At 37.0% G+C, this 20,270-nt stretch overlaps 1 protein-coding gene across 6 annotated transcripts in view; it reads right to left on the bottom strand.

The window, feature by feature from the left end:
* The window catches only part of CADPS (calcium dependent secretion activator), a gene marked incomplete at both ends in the record, with an annotated part of 451,066 nt that overhangs the window by 122,035 nt on the left and 308,761 nt on the right, over window positions 1-20,270 (bottom strand). For 3 of the 6 annotated variants that reach the window (XM_081320040.1, XM_081320039.1, XM_081320041.1), the window contains one exon: window positions 5,400-5,506. In XM_081320040.1, coding sequence (XP_081176166.1) covers window positions 5,400-5,506 — 107 coding nt within the window. Of the gene's footprint in view, window positions 1-2,387; window positions 2,397-5,378; window positions 5,521-20,150; window positions 20,169-20,270 lie in introns of all 6 variants that reach the window. The other 3 variants (XM_081320037.1, XM_081320038.1, XM_081320036.1) reach the window with 3 other exon arrangements.

The raw sequence follows: 20,270 nt of genomic DNA, 5'->3' as shown, positions 1-20,270 counted from the left end.
TCCAGAAGAAATGAGGGAAAAATTGCTATTCGAGAGTTTTATTTTGTCTAGCAACCTTGTTTCCATAATAGCCAGTATTAGTGTTTCATGAGACTTCTAGAAATTCAATCCAAATAATTCTGCATGTTCTCCAACTAAAGTTTCCAACAAAGGTTATTAATAATCCTGCCTTTATACGTTGTATAAATCCAGTCAAGTGGAAGAGCAATATAATTGTATTGGCATTTTGAGACAACATGAACACATTTATTGCAATCCTGTACAATGTTAACTGTTATATCAAAACCAGTAAAAAATCTTGTGGCATCTAATGATTAACTTTTTAAATCTTTTAACCTTAGTTGTGGATTCTAGATCACAAAATCTCACAGTGTAATAGCTTTATGCTGCTCACAATCTTTTTTGAGACAATTAGTCTAGAATTCAACCATTATGTACCATTTTCATAAGTGAGAAAAAGAGCCAATGCTTTTGAAATTCAAAGAAAGGAACATGGTCATTTATGTAAAAATGTTTTTTTTTTTAATTTTGTAGATAGCACTGAATTTGCATCTAATAATAAATCTGCTTTCTCAGGTCCAAGCTATCATCCTGAAATCTCTTTCTGAAAATGAGAAAAATTACATTGCTGTTCAAGAATATCATTCCCCAATAATAAAATTTACTTTGCCTTGACTTACCTTCTTTATAATAAACATACAAAGGAAATGCAAATCCTACATCACGAAACCTATGATTTATTTGACCATACCCATGAAAATTCATGTATATATGCAAGTTTTCAAGAGATAAGTACATATATACATATTCATACATATATACATATGGAGAGAGAATGATAGTTTCAAAAGCCTGCTGTACATAATGTATGTAATTTGCAAAATAGATCCCCCTTCCCATTTTGAAAAAAAAGAGAAGTCAAATGTTATAGAGCTAAAAGTCTATCTGCTATATTATTGAAAACTGCTTAGATCATAGCATGTCCCATAGACTCATTTAGGATTATTTTAAACAGCAGATTTTTAACAAAGTGTTTTCATGACTTAGGCTTTTTTGGAATCAATTTCATATATCTTTGTATGTCATATACACATGCATACTAAGCAGCTTCTTAATTGTTTCCTGGTAATGCTTATTATTTTTGACAAACTGACTTTAAACTAACTTAAGATAACTTTTTTTCTGATAATTATTTTGGTGTCCCCTTCCCCTTTTTTGTGATTACTTATTTTTGAATGCTGTTCCAAATACTCTTAAGGCATTTTTACATAATGTGCCTGCTGCCTGTATATTTTCAATAATAATTTCAGCCTTCCAATGGCAAATCATTTTGGGGAAGATCTTTAAGGTCTGAGAATGACTTATATAAATACTTATAAAAATAAACACACCAATCTGTCTTATAAAGTACAAAACAAGTGACTTCCCCCCTACAAAGTTTGGTTATTTTTCCCATCAACCTTGAAGCATAAAATGAACAGGGGTTTACTTCCCAATTGTGTTTGTTTCCTATCAGAAGATTACTGACCCCAGGGGTCTCTCCTAAGCTTTTCAGATAATGTTACCACAAATGAGGTTGTGTGAATGTATTGGAGATGGCAGGAATTTCCTTTGTTAAGATTCTTGCAGCAATTCAGAATCTGCATTTTAGGTCTCATGGCCATTAGCCATGGAATGTGTGCTTTGAAGTCATCACCACTTGCCTTTCCAAAAGAATAATAACAGAATAAGACTTTTCTTATCTTAACACAAGACGATTTGTACCAAAGTGATCGTGCAGTTGGAAACAACATGGTTTCCCTTAAATAGCCCATTTCCATTCCAAAAAAATAAAAATAAAAAAATGCCCTTTCGGAGTTACACTGCTATTCTCTACCCTCAGCCATCTGAGAACAGATCTTGCTACCTCCTCAAACCTGTATAATCTCTCTCCATATATAAATATTGTATATACTAAAACAATACACACAATGAAGGAAAAAAAAAACCAGAGGGCAAAGTGCTGTACTCCTAGCTACTTCCTTCTCATTCATAGATATTACCAGCAAGGTGAATTATAAATCAGGTGTGTGCTGAGCAACAAGGGTAAACAACAGGCTGAGGAAAGAGCCCAGGCAGGTAAGACAGGTGTTGGGATGTAACCGCAGTGCTTGTAGAAGTATAGCCATTGCTACATGCAGGGCTGGAGAGCCTCCCCAACATTGACCTGCGATGTAGGGTTACAGTTCCACAAGCAATTGAAACTGAAGTTGCTGTTACATTCCTTGAATCCAAAGTTACAAAGCAAGGATTACCCAGGGGAGATCCCATTAGGAAACATGGCACTGAGAGGGCATGCACAAAATATGACAGGAGGCAACTCAGTTCATTCAGGTTGAGTGACATACCTCTTTCCCCTGCCAGGATCATCCAAGATTGAATAAACAGTAGAAAAACAGGGAGGAAATTTAAATAGGCAATCAGGCATTAGTTGGGACTGGTGGTGTGCTACGTGCTAGAAATAAATTAATTTTACATTGTTTTTATTAGATAGCTATTTTAGGTTTTATTTTAAATGTGAAATTATTTTTCAAAGGTTTTTTCTTAATGCAAGATAAAGAAAATGTCAGTGATAAAAGGTAAAGGTAAAGGTTCCCCCGCACATGCGTGCTAGTCGTTTCCGACTCTAGGGGCCGGTGCTCATCTCCGTTTCAAAGCCGAAGAGCCAGCGCTTGTCCGAGGACGTCTTCCGTGGCATAAAAGAGGGAATTAATATTACAGGGTTAAAATGTATAAGCAAAGGTTCATTTTATTGGAGTTTTAAAAGGATGATTTATAAAAGTTATATCAAATCACTGCAATTTCACTGAACCCTGGAATTAATTTATGTAGAATTATGTCAACCTATGCACTCAGTATATGCAGCATGCACCGTATGTTACATGGGTGCCATACAATAGCAAATCCATTCTAATCACAAAGTGGTCAGAAAGTTACAGTATATATGAATTTGCTTAGGCTGAAACAGGATGGTTCTTAAGCTACAATTACCATTAAGAAAAACGGGTTGCCTGCCACTTTATGTAATCATACAGACCGCCCTTCATCCACTTTTGTTCTCCAGATGTATGAGGTCTACGATTTCCAGAATTGATGACTAACATTAGCAAGAAATTTTGGGAGACATAGGGACAGTATATCTGAAGGGCATCAAGTTTGGGAAGGGCATGATACACCTTGAGATGTAAAGCACAACTAGGAGTGATTCAGTATCTGCCATATGAAATATGTCACTCTCAAACTTTATCCTGGTCTGCTAAGTTATTTTCTCACTGTCTACCTCTAGGAATGGCCATCACAGGCTTGCCTAGTATGTTTCTAGGCTCTGTAGCTGATATGAAAATGACCTGGAGGAGTATGATGCTACTCCTGGCATACAAGAATCCAGAATGGACCAACCTAAGGGTCAGGTTGCTCCTGCAATTACTATAAATCAAGCAGTGTACCTGAATCTGTGATCTGAGATTATGAGAAACCTTAGTACTTGTATTTTATGATATTAAATGAACCATCTCCTTCCTGAATGGCTTACAGCTAAAATTTATGTTGTTCAAGATTTCTAGCACCCCTAACTCATCACAAAGCTGCCTACTCATGAAGTATGCTTCATTTCACAAGGCATAAGAAATGTTTAACTTCCTAAAATGTCTCAAAAGTTGGATTTCCAGAAAACCAGCAGTGGAAGATGACATGGGAGAGAGAAAGGAGTCATAGCAATGTTTGCAAATTCATTTCAATAATATCCATGGCTTTATATTTATTGGCTGCCACAGCTATCTTCCTCTGAGCAATGGCTTGTTAATGACACAGTCTCATCACCTTATTATGTCTTCTTAGGGAGATTCACATCCCTGTTTGTAAAGCATGTGGAAATTGTGCTGCTGGCAATTGTTCACGGAAGCCATCTTGCAATGAAAATATTATTTCTCGCAGATCTGGACAACCTCTTTTCTTCCATATATTTTACCTCCATAATCTTCATCAGAGTGAAAAGGTGATAGAGGAAGAACTGTGCCTAACATGAATTAAAACTATTACACTGGTTGTCAATACAGCTGTATGTAGTTATGGTGTATTGCGGGCTCCTGGGTCCAAATAGAACCACAGATCAAAATTGTCTTGCAGGCAGAGCTCTCCATTTATCTCATGAGGCCACAAGTGACAATCTTATCTGTTTCTGAAACTCAGATTAATCCACAGAACTCCACCTTGTCTGTACAGCAATTTCATGAGGCTGGGGCGATTTTAAAATGGTCTTCCTGAAGCTTTCACTGTCCTCTATACCTTTTAGTGAAGCACTCCTTAGAGAAGGCAGAGAAGTGGTTCAAGGTGGAGAGTCTCAATCATCCAGATCAGATTGTCCCAAAGGTGCTTTTCCAAAATTTTCCAAAAGCACCTTTCCATTTTCCTTGAAAATGTTTTGCTTCCCATCCAAGAAGCTTCTTCATTTCGGATGAGAAGCGAAAAGCTTTCAAGGGAAACAAAAACCAAGAAAGTCCAGTCGCCTTCTGGAAAAGCACCTTTGGGATGCCTTGAAGTTGTAGCTCTCTGATGCTTTGCTCCCTTATTTCTTTGGGAGGGTCTTAACTCCCCTTTTCATATGTTAACATCTTAATATATGACTTTACCATCTCCTGCAATATCCCCTTTGAAATTAAAAGAAAAAATATCAAGCTTGACTCCTATGACTTTCATGTAGACCCTTTACATGGACATATTTTGCCACTGCCTTCTTTCTTTTTCAACTTTCTGATCTAGCCTACAGCTCTGGGATTTCTGGTTTTGCTTAGCTTTTTCAGGATAAAAGCTACCTGGAGGTTTGGTACCTTTTATGTTGTAATCATTCAGCTCTTAAAAGCGTATGCCCCAAATCTGTATCATTATCAGTCACGGATAAGTGCATACAACTATCAGGAACAGCTGAATCCAGAAATGACGATTATTCAAGATGACAATCTCCTTCATGGAATAAGGTTGTGAGACTTTTGTATAAAACCAAGAAGACTTTGCATTCTAGCACAACATTTTTACACGAATGTCTTCATTAGCAACCTTCTGTGAAAGTCAATACTGAAGCAGTCCTCAGGAACACGGTTTTTGCAGGGTCCCACACAAGAGGAATTTTCTTGATAAAATCACAATCAGTGAGCTTGCATTGTGCCCCTATTACTTGATGACATTTTTCCAATATATTTCCGGGCAAAGTTGTATTTACTGAAATTCAAAAATATTTTGGGGAGAGAATGGATTGTCTTACTTAAGATTTGCCTAGGATATAAAGCATTATGTCTGCAGTTTGCAGAGGTACACACTTGCTTCACTAGTTCTTGATCGGAAAATTCTAGCTTACTGCTGCTCACCTCTGCGTGATGTTCTTCATTTTGCTGCAGAACTTCAATCACCAATTCCGCCAAACGAATTGTATCTTCTAGCTTTTTGGCAGGCGTAATTAACCGACCTACATTTTCTGCAGTACAAGAACTTGAATTAAAATGGAGTGAGACAGAAGAAGCTCAATATAAGGCCAATCAATTAGGTAGCTAATTAAAAATTGTAATAATTGCAATCTGAAAAAAAATCTACATCATGCAAGGATTAAAATGCTATATAGTTAGTACTGAGCAAACTATGAAGCAACATTTGTTGTTGTATTAAGAAAACAGTGCTCCAGCATTGAATATAAAAGATATATAAAGATTGCCTTCCTTTGCCCTGATAGCAAGTATTTAACGGAAACTGAGAAATGTAGAGAAATTTCCTAGAGACAGCATCTTTCTAGTATCTACATTAGGACTATTTAATGTCACACTTGATACATACATATATCTGTGCTCTAGATTTGAAATTTTCACAATTTGTGTATTGTATAAAATAATCTAAGAATTAGTAGTGTTGAAGTGGCAGATTAAAATGAACTCACCCTATTTTACATGAATGAATTTATATTCTTTGAACTTTAGACTGGCAAAAACAGAAGAAGTCTCTCATGCTTATTTTTGAGAAATCTAAGGAGCTGGGAAAGGGGGTGGAAAGGAGAAAATGCTGACCAGTGACAAGTTAGATGGATTCAATTACAGTGGTGATAATATATTATTAGAAGACTTAACAGGTCAGGTTTGGGACAGATCACCCTTCTAACTATGTAGTCTCTTAAATTTGATACCAAACAGATGGCATGTAATCAAACCACATCCAAGCCAAATCATTTAACTGAAATGGTTGTTCCTGAATCTTGATATAATGTTTGAATATGGCATGAATGTGTACAAAAGTATTGTTACATGTAATGTAAAAAATCCCTTCCTAGTTCAGGTACAATTGTCCAGAATATTTTCATGAGAGTCCAAAGAACAGAGGGTTTTTTTGACATTCTCCAAAAGCCAGATCAATTATACATTAGGGATAGCTGAATCATGTTATTTTCCTTCCTTCCTTCCTTCCTTCCTTCCTTCCTTCCTTCCTTCCTTCTTTTAAATACAGTATTTATAGCTGCCCACCTTATATCAAACTCTGGGCAAGTCCCAATCAAAAAATAAAACAATATCCATATTAAAACAACACAATGCCGTATTAAATATATTAATCCTGTAAACATCAAATTCTTATTGTGCATTTAGTCCATAGGGAGATTCGTGGGAGCCCTATTTCAATTTTCTGGTTTTCTAAAAAAAAAAAGAGCTCTGCTTAAAGTCACATGTAAATATAAGTTTAATATTTAATAAATATATTTTTATTCAATGTGGCTTTTTTTAGAGAAGAAAAGTATAAGCAGACAACCTTTTCTTTCTACATTCTACTCCAGGGTCTCCATCTCCCTCTACTAGGTTTTCAGGAACCTGGCCATATGACTGTGTAATAAGCTTCATCCTATCCTTGACCTCTGTGAAAACTTCATGGTCTTTAAGATACATTAACAGATTCCTCCCTTTTTTTTACTTGTGGGTGATTGTGTGGTCTCTTTCACCTATTTAATTCTTAGCAATGTTGTCAATTCCTTAGTTTGATTCCTATGTTATATATGCCCCTAAACTTTTATTGGATGGAAGTTTGTAATTATTGCATTTCCTTGAATTGTAACATAGCTGTTAAAGATGCTTCATAAATACAAATTATTATTATTGCTATTGCTTGAAATAGCAACAATAACTTCAGCTATTTCAGACATATGAGATTGCTTGTATATCTCCTCCTTCATGTCATACTGAAGTCTTCCATGACTTGTAACCAAGCTGAGAAAGTATTGCAGAATTGCTGCTTATTAGAATAAGAACCCAGGTACTGATCATGTGCACCCAAATTAATCAAAGTTTGCTGGCTTAGTCAATCAGAAACTGACTGTCTGAATCACAACTTAAATGCCAAGTTCAGGCACTTGTCAAAAGGGCACAGAATCACAATTGTCTAGCATTTCGTAGCTTATTAGATCCAAGGGATTTTAGCTGAATACAACTAGAAAGGATCAATGCACTTAACCATTCTTCCTGCATAGATTTGATTCAAGAGCAATAGTCCATTTCCTTTATCTCTTCTGAAAAAACCAACAAGGAGAAAATGAAAAGCATTCTGTTCTTATTGTGTAGATTGTGCAAGTTATCCAACAGAGAACATTTTTCTGTGAGGAAGGAAAAAAAAGGAAAGGTGCAGGAAAGAAAGAGTTCTGACAATAATCTTCCAATACTTTTTGGCTTGCTACCCAATTTTTGCTATGCTAATTACTAGACCTTGGACACCCTTTAACTTGTGGAAGGAATATGTACTAAATATTTTATAACAAGTGATTTGCAAGATTCTGTCTCTAGGTAAAATGTAAATCCATCTCATATTTGATTTTCTTTTTAATAACGTTTTTGAGATAACTCCTTCAATTTATTGCGTTGTATGAAAATAGCTGGAGCGCCGCTCAATGAAACAACAGAGTGTTCAATAACTTCATACATCATTAAAATCATACAAATTCACAGATCTCATGCAAAATGTTATGCAACCACAATGTTATTTTGTGCTGACGTTGATATTTGAAAATGTTGCATATGTCAGACATTGCTAGACAGAAAATGTGGACATTTTGAAACCAAAGCTATTTCTAAAAGCATTGCACTAGCCATTTCTGGATAAAAGCTTATGGTGGGAATTAGCTTATAAGAATCTACAGTAAATTAAATGGGAAATGACTAAACTAGCAATTGGTTGAATTTTTTAAAAAAGAATTTTTTTACAGTACTTGATTCTTGCTTAGATATGCCTTTCAGCATCAGATTGATCATGTTAGCCTGTGTATTAATAGATGGAGCGGGCCCAACTGGGGCTTTGGGCACTGACGATCGAGCTGTTTGCAAATGATGTTGAAAGACAGCAAAAATAAAGACACACGTGATTTCATAAACAGTGACAAAAAAAAGATGGTAACTTTGAAGGAAAAGTAAGCAGAAAATGATAAAAGTACACATGGAAGAGCTGCTGTTTTGCTTATCGTCAACTCAAGTACTACACAATTATGACAACAAACATTTTTATCTCAAGTTGACAGATTCCACTATGCGAGGAGAGTTCACAATCTAAGATCCTTAAAATTCAGTGTGAATGCTAATTGTTATTTCATGTAGCCAAGTGCAAAAAGCAGGATTTTAGTACAGTCAATTAGTTTTTTTTTTTTAAAAATCTGCATGTGTCAAATGTGAAATAGCATTGCCAGCCTTTTGCACCCATATAGAGAGAAATATTCTCTCTATAGATTGCTCCCAGACATAGTCAGTATTATTAGTTGAAAAAAGAAGGAAGTTCCCCAAATAAATTATTTTGCAGACACCAAGATTTTTTTTTTAAAAAAATAACAACACAAATTTGGGCTGAAGACATAGCTAAAAAATTCTTAGTGCAATTTAAATATGTACTCAGATCTCTCACTTTCCCCCCCCTAAAATGTGTGGTATCTGATAGTTTCCAGCTTGTTATTTTCCGCTTGGAATTCTAGTGTCTTTTATACTCTGGGTTGAATCATATATAAAAATTTGCCAGTTCTATCAAATATGTTACTTTACCATTCCAAATGTTAGAATACTACAAATCAGGACTTGACCCATCTGTCATATAGTTTGTGATATCAGTCTAAAGAAAATATATATTTATATAATATATAAAACATGTATGTATATAATGTATAATATATATAAAATATACATGTATATACATGTATATAATGTAATATATGCATTATATGTACATACTATATATATATATATATATATCTTTGGTCATTCGGGTTTTTTCCCACGTACCTTCAATCCTACATATATATATACATATATATATATACAAAGATCTACATATATATATATATATATATATATATATATATATATATATATATATGTAGATCTAGAGTCTCGGGTTTCTTCCCACGTTCCTTTCATCTTCAGAAAGTTGTGGCGACGTTTCGATGATGACGGATGGGATTTCGTCGAAACGTCGCCACAACTTTCTGAAGATGAAAGGAACGCGGGAAGAAACCCGAGACTCTAGATCTACACATACAGACACCCGCAAAAATCTATGAAAACAAATATATATATATATATATATATATATATATATATATACATATATATATATATATATATATATATATATATATATATATATATATATATATATATATATATATATATATATATATATATATATATATATATATATATATATATATGTTTAAATTACTAACAAAGAATTTAGGGAGGCTGATATGCATTTCGGACTCACTGATGAGGACTAATGAGTCCGAAATGCATATCAGCCTCCCTAAATTCTTTGTTAGTAATTTAAACAAATATATGAACTGTCCAGTGTGACTACAGCCTGTTCGATGGCCTTTGAGATAAGGCTGAAAACAGGAAATAAAGATTTGCCCCATGTTTGGGGCCTAGCAAGGTAATCTAAGAGTTAACATATGACACACAAACACACACACACACACACACACACACACACACATATATTTGTTTTCTGAAATATATATGCGAAATATGCGAAATATTCTTCTGTATTAACACAACATTCTATATGATGAATGTATTTGTCCTATACTTTATGTTATACTTAATTCAATATTTTAATAGCCAAAGCTCTTTTCTAAACAATTATGTCTCTAAAGATTTGGCATATTTATCTGGATGAATTACTTCCAGAAGTCTCTCTCTGTCTGTCTGTCTCTCTCTGTCTCTCCCTCCCTCCCTCCCTCCCTCCCTCCCTTCTTGCATTTCCAAGAAATAGAAAAGAGAGGAAGAGAAACCTCAGTTTTGGTCATTTATTTTAAAAATCATTAATTTCAAGTGTTATAAAAAGAATAAAGGGAATACAAGTTCAAGATGGTACAAATATTTATCTATATAAAACAGGATATCATTTTTCCATACTATTCTTAATTAGTTCTTAAGTTAAGAAGTTAGGTTTTTGTGGGATTCATAATTGAGAATTAATTAAAAATCCCAATATTCTTAATTAAGAATCCCAATAAACTTCACCAGTTTAAACTCCATTTAAATCCAATGTCTGTGTTCTGGAATGTAATCTTATTTTAATTTAACTACCAATCCCATCGTAACATACAATTGAAGTGTTTCGAGTTGGATTTAGCTTGGCTGGCCAACCAAAATATAATGGAACATGTAACTAGCGATACAGATTGGATAACTGATGCTTTTAATCATGCTTGTTTTCATTTTATTTATTTATCACACTACTTTTTCTAAGGTGAATTTACAGGATTTCTTTTGCAGTATTGAGAACTAAAAGAACTTTCTGGGAAGGGGAGGGGCAAGATATAACGTGGAGAACATGTAATGCTTCTGTCTTAGGTTCAATTCTTGCCATTGTTGTGACACATCTGAGCAAATCCTCTGCACAATGCAGATTTTTGAGCCCCTGTTCAAACTGCCACATAAACAAGGATGCCCTTTCTATTCCAAGATATTATTTTATTTAAATTTATTTAGGGAATTAAGGTTTTGAAGGCAGAATGCATCATTCTACCATTCTATCTCCTTCCTTATCATTCTCTTAGGTTCATATTGGCAAAAGAATAAACATCTGAAAAATCTATTGTAAAACAGAGATGAAGCTAGTGGTGGTAGCTTTCTGGGGTACAATGTCAGCAAATTTGTTTTTTAAGCAGGAGAAGATTGTCACCCACTCTTTTGAATTCTTTGCATCAAGTCCAGATTAGAACGATTCAAAATTCGGCTGGAGCAATTGCTCTGGAGGTTAAAACAACTGTAGGGTTCCCTGGCAATTTACTTAAGAACAAAGCCTTCCAACAAGCAATCTGTACACTGCATATTCATGAAAAAGGTAAGTGAACTACAAAACAAAGATGCAACTCATTCTCTTTGGAACTATGAACAAACAACTGAATGGCACATCTATTGTAAGAACAAACAAACAGCAGATTCTACTTTTCCAATTCAGGTTACTTCTTTAACTGGGAGTAAATCTCTGGATGCCTGTGGGCCTATCTTTGTGCAGGTATCGCTGCAAATTTTCTGACAACCTCTACTATTCAAGATGACTATTATGCCTCTATTGCAGAACAACGTTCAAGTCTCAATGATCCTATGTGTGTTAAGATTGTGATGAATGTTTCAAATACATGTTTTCTATGCAATGTATGCATTAAAGTTAATGACAGGTTTTGTAGCTTAACCTGTTTTTTCTTCTTTTTTTGCAGTAAAAGTAAGCTTATATTCCAAAGAAATGAAATCTCATTTTTCACTGACTAAAGAAGGAACAGTGAAAAAGTTAAAAACACTATTTCTACTTCGAAACAATCCCCATAAAAACATTAGCAATTCAGTCTTTTGGCCTTCTTCTCCATAATATTTCTTGAGCCATAAAATGAAAAGCGCATCCAGGTTATAAGCAGGAACCTGATTTAGCAAAGTGCTCCTAAGCTTGACTAGGCAACTGGAAGTTTGTTAAAACCTATTTCACAAGAAACTAAGATTGATAAACCAGCATTCCCTGGCCTCCTAACATTCCATTTCATTTAGGAAAAGTAGAAATGAAAAGCTGCAGAATCAAATAGGTCAAGGTAGGCCTTTAGCTGTAGAGGTCAGTTCACATTTATTCTGCCTTTATTTAATATAATGGAGTTGTAGTCTTTTCTACTTTATAGTATATGAATTATGATCAAATAGGATAGGTGACTGCCATAACTATCCAATAATCTATATAACTTCTAAGATAAGAACATGTTGAGATAAAGGTTTTCTATCTCCTCCATTCTGCTGTTCTGGAATCTGCAAAATTTGGCAAGGAGGTTGACCAAGTTCAGTAAGCAATATTAAAATTCAGGTCTTTAAGTGGCCCACTGCTACTTTTACACTGGTCTGTATCAGTCATCATGAGAAAAACATGTCTGCAGATTTAAACAGCACTGAAACAGGGCACCTGATCTCTGCTCTTTGACAACCCTTTTAACAATGACAAAGCACAGTTTCCATTTTGCTCTCATAATCTCCCTGCTGAATAAGGTCAAAAACCCATCTCACACTGTTATTTTCTAATAACTGCTATTCAGAGGAAAAATGCCTCTAATCCCGGAGAGAGCATACTGGCATGACTAATAGCTACTCTTATCCTCCATGATCTCCTTTGGAATTCACCTAAATTAATGGCCAAGCTCTATCTTCTTGTTGAAGATTTCCTGTTGCTTCAGGAGTCGGCAAGTAGCACTGTATTTGCAGACTCTTTTCCCAGACAAATTGGCTGAATTGCAATAGCAACATTTCATTTGAAGAAGAAAGAGAAAGTCATAGGAATCATAGAATTATAGGGCTGGAAGGGACCTTGGAGGTCTTCTAATCCAACCCCCTGCCTCCATGGCAGGAGACCTTGAATTGTCCCAGACAGATGGCTTCCAATTCTTTCTTGAAAACCTCCAGCAATGGAGAACCCACAACTCAGGGAGGAAAATTGTTCCATTTTGTTCTCACCTTCAGGAAGAATCTGCTTAGTTCCAGGTTGGTTCTCTCTTTAACAACCTTCCACCCATTGCTTCTTGCCCTTCCCTCCACAGTTTTGGAGAATAGGTTGACCCCCACCTCTCTGTGGCAGCCCCTCATGTACCAGAAGACAGCTATTATGTCACCCCTAATTCTTCCCATCATTAGGTTAGACAAACCTAGTTCCCTTTACCTTTCCTTGTCTGATTTATCCTGCAGACCCCTTATCAGCTTAGTTGCTTTTCTCTGCACTCTTTCTAGGGTCTCAACATCCTTTTTGTATTGTGATGACCTGTGGTGAGATTCAAATATGTGAACAACCGGTTCTCTGCATGGATGCCACTTCTGGAAGGCCATTCTGGGCCTGGGCAACAAAAAATTAGCTACTGGTTCTGCCGAAGTGGTGCGAAGCAGCTGAATTCCACCCCTGGTGGTGACCAGAATTGGATGCAATATTCAAAGTGTGGCCTCACTAGTGCTGTATTAAGTGGTACTTAATACTTCTTTTGATGCTATCCCTCTGTTGATGCAACCTGGAACTGCTCTGGCTTTTTGGGCAGCTGCAGCACACTGCTGGTTCATACTTCAGAGGTCCCTCTCACAGGTACTACTACCTATCCTCTATCTGTACATTTGATTGTTTCTTGCCTAGGTACAAGCCCTTACTTTTCTCACCACTGAACTGCATCTTGTTATCTCGGACCCAGTGTTCAAATTTGTCACAATCTTTCTGAATCTTTAGAATCCTTCTGAATCCTCCAAAGTGGTAGCAATTCTCCTCAACCTGGTGTTGTCAACAAGTTTTATCTCCTCATCTAGATCATTGATGAAGATGTCTGAAGAGCACTGGTCCTAGAACAGAGCCTTGCGGTAGCCCACTGCATGCTTCAAGCCTTCCCCCCATATAGTTGTAGTTCCATTGAGCACTGCAATGGTTGGACAGCCAACTGCGAATTTGCTACATTGTTCTGTCTTATTAAGAAGGAGGTTTTGGTCTACTTTGACCAATGCTTTACTGAAGTCTAAATATGCTATATCCACAGCATTTCCCTGACTAATTTACTCACTTTATCAAAGAAGGCAATAAAATTTGTCTGGCATGATCTGTTTTTAACAAACCCATGCTGGCGTTTGGTAATTGCTTTCTATATGCAGCAATGCTGATTTTACTTGGCATCTCTTATTTTTATTTCTTTGTGCTATTGTGGGCCATTGGGCTTTTATGATTTCATTTTTCAGTTTCCCAAGCATCTTGAATTGTTTTTCCAATTCAAGTCAACCTAAGGCATCTAGAAAGTCAATCGAGACCTTAATTAATACTTTAAAATTGGTTTGAAAAAAAAAACAATTAAGGCTATTTTGTAGGCTTTTGAAAGAGTTTTAAGGGTCCATTTGCTCTGCTCTTTCTGCTGAATTCCCCCTGAAAGACAGGAGACCAATTGCCCACCCTTTGAACTACTGATATTTACTGTAAGAGAGTAAAAAAAATCAAGATGGCAGATGAACACATGACCAAGGCCTCATGCTTTTGCATGTCTATAAAATGATGTATTTAACAAAGGGCTGGAGCTTTGGCTGCACAGTTGCAACTTCCCTCTTGACTTTTTTGAGTGCCTCCCACAGATGCCCCTGTTGAAATATCAGCTATCTGTGCTGCAAAGCAACCACAAACTATGCAGAGGAATACTTTTTGTCTATCTGGGTCTCTCCCTATTCAATACCCTGGCTTGACCCAAAATCTGAGTATCACTAGAAATGGAAGACAACCTCTCTCTAGTCACCTTCTGTATAATGCGGATAAGAAAAGGACAGGTTGGAAAGAGTGATTCTTCTTGACTCTTGTGGTAAGATCGATGCCTTTTTAGAAACACAAGCTTTTTGAAAATTGTTATCAATATATACCCCACACTCACCCAAACAGGTTATGTATATTTACACCTACCGACGGTTCCAGTGTACTGTACATAACTGGAACCCTCAGTTGGTATATTAGTAACTATGGAATCCTTCTGAGGAGATCATTTCTTTGAGTGGGTCTCAGGTGATTGGCATTCCACAAAGAGACATTTTTTCCGAGGGTGCCAAAACCAGAGAACAATCACATACCCGAAGAGCGCAACCACAATCCAACTCGGCCACCATCTTTAAATATTTTTTAGCGTTTGAATTTGCCAGCAGCTGTGCATTTCTGCCAGACATCTGTGGCAACCTGGACAGAAAATAAATTTCGAAGCTGTTTGGCATTTCAGTGCTGCAGCTATGCAGGGGGCCTGGTTCAATTCAACTTCCGTTGTGATGTCTTTAGGCAACTTCCACTGTCTATGTCTTGTGCATCAAGAAAACCAGAGAAGAGAATGAAGAAGACGGGGGTGGGGGGGTGGGGGTTGAGAAACAAAACATCCCAAAGCAAAATGGCTGTAGTGGCTACCCTTATCAAGTTGCCCCTAAAACACAAGACATGTGACCTGTGGATTGGATTGAGCTATTGACAGCAAATTGACAACTTCCATCCATTTTGGGCGGTTGTTATTTTTTTCTAACTGAATTTGTAGAATACAGCAACAAAAAAAAGTATTTTTGAAGGCAAACGGGAGGATCTGTGCATCTTTCCTGCAGTCTGCACCAAGCATCACCGCAATCATTAAAATACCCCTGCTGATTCCCTGCTGATGCCAGCAAGTGCATAGCGATGTCTCCTGCCAAATACTGGCAGGAGACATAATTGCTGCATGCTATGTTACAAAGGCAATGGGGAGTAGGAAGAACATCAAATTGCTACATTGTTGAAAGTCCAAATTTACGCCCATCTTTATTGCTTTGGGGATAAATTTACTTGCTTTGGTAAAAAAAAAAGCAGAGAACTTTGCCTTTTTATTTATGAGTGTATGTGTTTCTAAACAGATCTAGCTTCCTAGGGCTGATTTACACTAGCTGTTGGCCTCAGTGTCAATAGCTTCAGAAAGCTGGCTGGCTGGCGCACAAGAGAAATGGGTAGTGCTTCTGCAGAGGTAGATGTGAACAGGCAACTCCATAGAGGAACTGTCAGTTGAATTGCTGCGATGTCTACTGGGGTTTTTTAAGCATGTCCCCTGTGATTGCAGAAGTCAGGGCTGCTTTGCAGAAATCTCTGTCCAGAGGGAGGGTTCATATCTGCAGCCCTGTAAGGTATGAGGAGGTGTTGAAATGAATGGAACTGTCCTGACTTCCAGTCCTGTCACTGAGCCATCCAATTCTGAGAATTATCCAGCCATCCATGCATTTTACCCTGAAGAATCACTGATGAGCTGCTAGCATCCTGACTATTCAGGGCACACTGGAGGACAATTAGGAAATGACAACACCTCTGGGACATTGATTTCACTTGCTAAACATTATTCATTACTGTCCTTTAGTAGAGATTTCCCCCCACCCCTCCGGAGGTGACTGGCAGAGTTTAACATGCCAGGCACTTTCTCTGCTCTTATTTCTTTTCAGTTTTGTATTTGGGGTGTGGACTTCTGTTGGAGCTAAGGAAGGAGAAACCCACTTTGAGAAACCCACAGGAGTTTTGTACTCTCAGTATGCCATAATATCATTAAAATTTGGGACTGCCTGTGACATGGCTATGCTTACAACTTGGCCTCTGTGTATCTTTTATATTATAAATTAATGCATATATGGCATTTGTGATACCAGAGCGGACCCTTTTTCCTCAACTCATACAGAAGTCCACACTCCAAAATACAAAACTTAGTTAAAAATATCCTTTTCATGATTATGCCTACAACCTGGCTCCTTTATTACTGGAGAAATGCTGATGGTTTCTATAATACAACACAGTGGTACCTTTTTTCCGACTGTAGAACAGGATGTTAGGAATGACACCAGTTATATCTCCATTTAAAAATTGCCCCAGGTCAAGTTAGTGGAAGCTTACTATATATTAGATTTCGGTTGCATCCTTTTTTCAGGTAGCCTTTGGGCAGTGGTGGGATTCAAATAACTTAACATCTGGTTCTCTGCGTGGATGCAGGCCTGGGCCTCCCAGGCCTAGAACGACTTCCGGAAGTGCCATCAGCGCACTTCCTGTGCGCTGTTCTAGGCCTGAGAGGCCTCCTACAAGCCTCCAAGGCCTAGAAAAAGACTTCTGGAAGTGACATCGATGCACTTGCAGTGGGCCATTCTAGGCCTGGGAGGCCTCCACCAGGCCTAGAACAGACTTCCCGAAGTGACATCAATGCACATCAATGCCTGGGAGGCCTAGAACGGACTTCCAGAAGTAGCATGGGTTCAGTCAGTTTTCCAAACTCAACAAAACCTAGCTACTGGTTCTACTGAATTGGTGCAAACTGGCTAAATCCCACCACTGCCTTTGGGTTACGATCATAATAAAGCTTGGTCATAAGTGGTGATAGTCATAAAACAGGTCATCACATAACTGGACATTTTTAATGACCTGTTTTGCTGGTAGTAGTTAAGCAAATGTCATGCTTGCTAAGTGAACACACAATGAACCAACAGTCATTAGCAAATCAATGGTCCACTTGGGCTGGTTTTCCCCAAAACTGGGAAGAAATACCAGTTTTCAGCAAAAATATCGTAAAATATGTCAGCTGAACATTGTAAATGTGGGTCATTTGCCAAGCACCTGAAGTGGGTATGCATTCACATATACAAACAAAAAGTACTCTAATTTACAAATTCTAATTAGTATAAACCACTATAAAATCACTCATATCAAATTCTGATCAATCCAGAAGTACACTCTCAAAATCTGTTAAACTTCAGGAGGAAATTTTGTATTTTTTTTTGGGAAAGAAATACAATCAAAATTCAAATTACTCTAGAATTTTAGTCACTAAGTTATTTAGTGGCATGAAATATTTTATGAGAGCTGCCATAAAGGTGGTTGAAATGAACCCCCCCTGCAAATAAATAATATTCTCCAGATTTAGAACAATGTTTTAACATATGGAAATCCTCATATGTTGTATGATGTCCACAAAAAGAGGTTGGAAATAAATGCATGAGGGATATAGTTTTATAAATCCACACATTCTTCCCTGATGTTAGATCCACTTCTATAACTTTTTAAAGGTTTTCAGTGCAGAGGATTCTGTACTAGAAAGTAATCTAACAGGTGTGACCCCAGGGCAAGGTCAAAAATATCAAGATGGTGCCTGCAATGGAATGGCTAAAATGCCGCCATTTATTTTATTTCTGTCATGACTTTTTTAACCATAACCTGCAGATAGCCCTGAAAACTAAATATAATGCTGACAAATAAATAATATTATATTAATATCTCAAGACTAATAATCCAGATGAGTAATATTATTAAGGTAAAGGTAAAGGTTCCCCCGCACATGCGTGCTAGTCGTTTCCAACTCTAGGGGCTGGTGCTCATCTCCGTTTCAAAGCCAAAGAGCCAGCACTTGTCCGAGGACATCTCCGTGGTCATGTGGCCGGCATGACTAGACGCCAAAGGCGCACGGAACGCTGTTACCTTCCCACCGTAGCGGTCCCTATTTTTCTACTTGCATTTTTACATGCTTTCGAACTGCTAGGTTGGCAGAAGCTGGGACGAGTAACAGGCACTCACTCTGTTACACGGCACTTGGGATTTGACCCGCCAAACTGCCGACCTTCTGTCCTAACCCACTGAGCCACCACGTCCCTTCATATTCATATTCATATTATTACAGACACCCAAATGCTAGAGATGGATGAGTCTTACAGGCATTGTTGATATGAACCACTGTGGACATATCCAGTGATTTCTTTTCAGAAATAAAAATAGTCTAGTGACTGGATATTCAGGTTTCTTGACATGTTTACGATTCACAGCAACAGTGCCATTATTTTAGTCTTTTCATGACATTTGCCTGGGTGAAGGCTATTTCCTCATAATTGACTATTTTTGCCAATGTGCATCCATATCCAGTGCCAATCCAACAACATTTAATCAGATGGAGGCATTTTTACAAGTTAGGATGTCTGATCTTGTTGGGGTCACCACTAATCATGTGCAGTGTCTCCATCTAGACATTGATGACGGCCGAACACCTGGCACTTTCTTTCCTTGACACATATTAACAGTATAAATTGCACATAGCTGTGGACACTTGTTTAAAATGTGATTGCTTATGAGAATGGCAAGTCAGAGCGCTTTTATTGTTATGGCCTTTTGAGAGGGATAAGGCATTGCTCAGTTGAATGGGGTATATTACTCTTCATTTCAGTGACCCTGTACTCCTTGTACAATACTGTTTGTTGTGGTGTCAGGGAATGCCTGTGAAATTAAAAATAAAATTCATGCTAAACAAGTTGCAGCTATTTCTCTCAAATGTGACCTGAGGAAAAATTGGCCACAAAATTCTGTTTAATTTTTCTTTCAAAAAGTGATTCCTGCCAAAACAGTTTAAAATCAAGAAAACACAAAGAAAAGGCTAAGAGATGCTAAAAGTAACAGTTAAGATTGTAAGACAGTTCAGAAAAAACGATAGTTACATACAAAATTCATGACAAAGGTCTAAGAGGTTTGAGGGAGTATTAAAATTTTTTATCTGAACTGTTTCCTTGCTTTATTACACCACCACGTTACAAACAAAAAAATTATGACAAACATGATTTCTCTCTGTTGTTAGTTACACATTAACAAGAAAACCATTCTACCCAAGTGGGGCCAAAACAGAAGATGTGAAAAATAAAAATGAGAATTAGTTTATATATCGAACAGTGGTTTGAACAAAAAGCCAGACTGTTAATACTTTGGGGCATCAAAATGTAAGCGGCTTTGTGCGTTAGCGTTTGTCTATATGTACATGCGTGTATGTGTGTGTGTGTGTGAACAAATAGCTTCTTCGTTAGACTGTACCTCACTGCTGAGAAAATTGCATTGTTATTTCTGTTTAAATTTACTTGGGGGAAAAGAACAATACTAGTTACATGAAGTAAGACAGCACAAATTAACTCCTTAAGGATTACTGCAACTCCAATGTTTCTCTATACGGAGCACATATCTTAAGGAGCTTTGAAAAGAAAACAAAGAAATATATCTATATATCTATAGATATATAGATATATATATATAACTCAACAATCCTAGCAATTTATAATGCATATACAGATGTTCACCTGCATCCTTTTGATTCTCTATATAAAAGAGAGAGAAAGCAACAAGGAGAAAAGAGAGAAACAAGAACAGATATGCAGAATTAATGAGCAAGTGGATCAAAAGGCCCCAGTTATGTGTGA

Source organism: Vipera berus (assembly GCF_964194415.1).
Source record: "Vipera berus genome assembly, chromosome: 2".
NCBI classification, from domain to species: domain Eukaryota; kingdom Metazoa; phylum Chordata; class Lepidosauria; order Squamata; family Viperidae; genus Vipera; species Vipera berus.
This window is presented reverse-complemented; position numbering and strand designations above follow the sequence as displayed.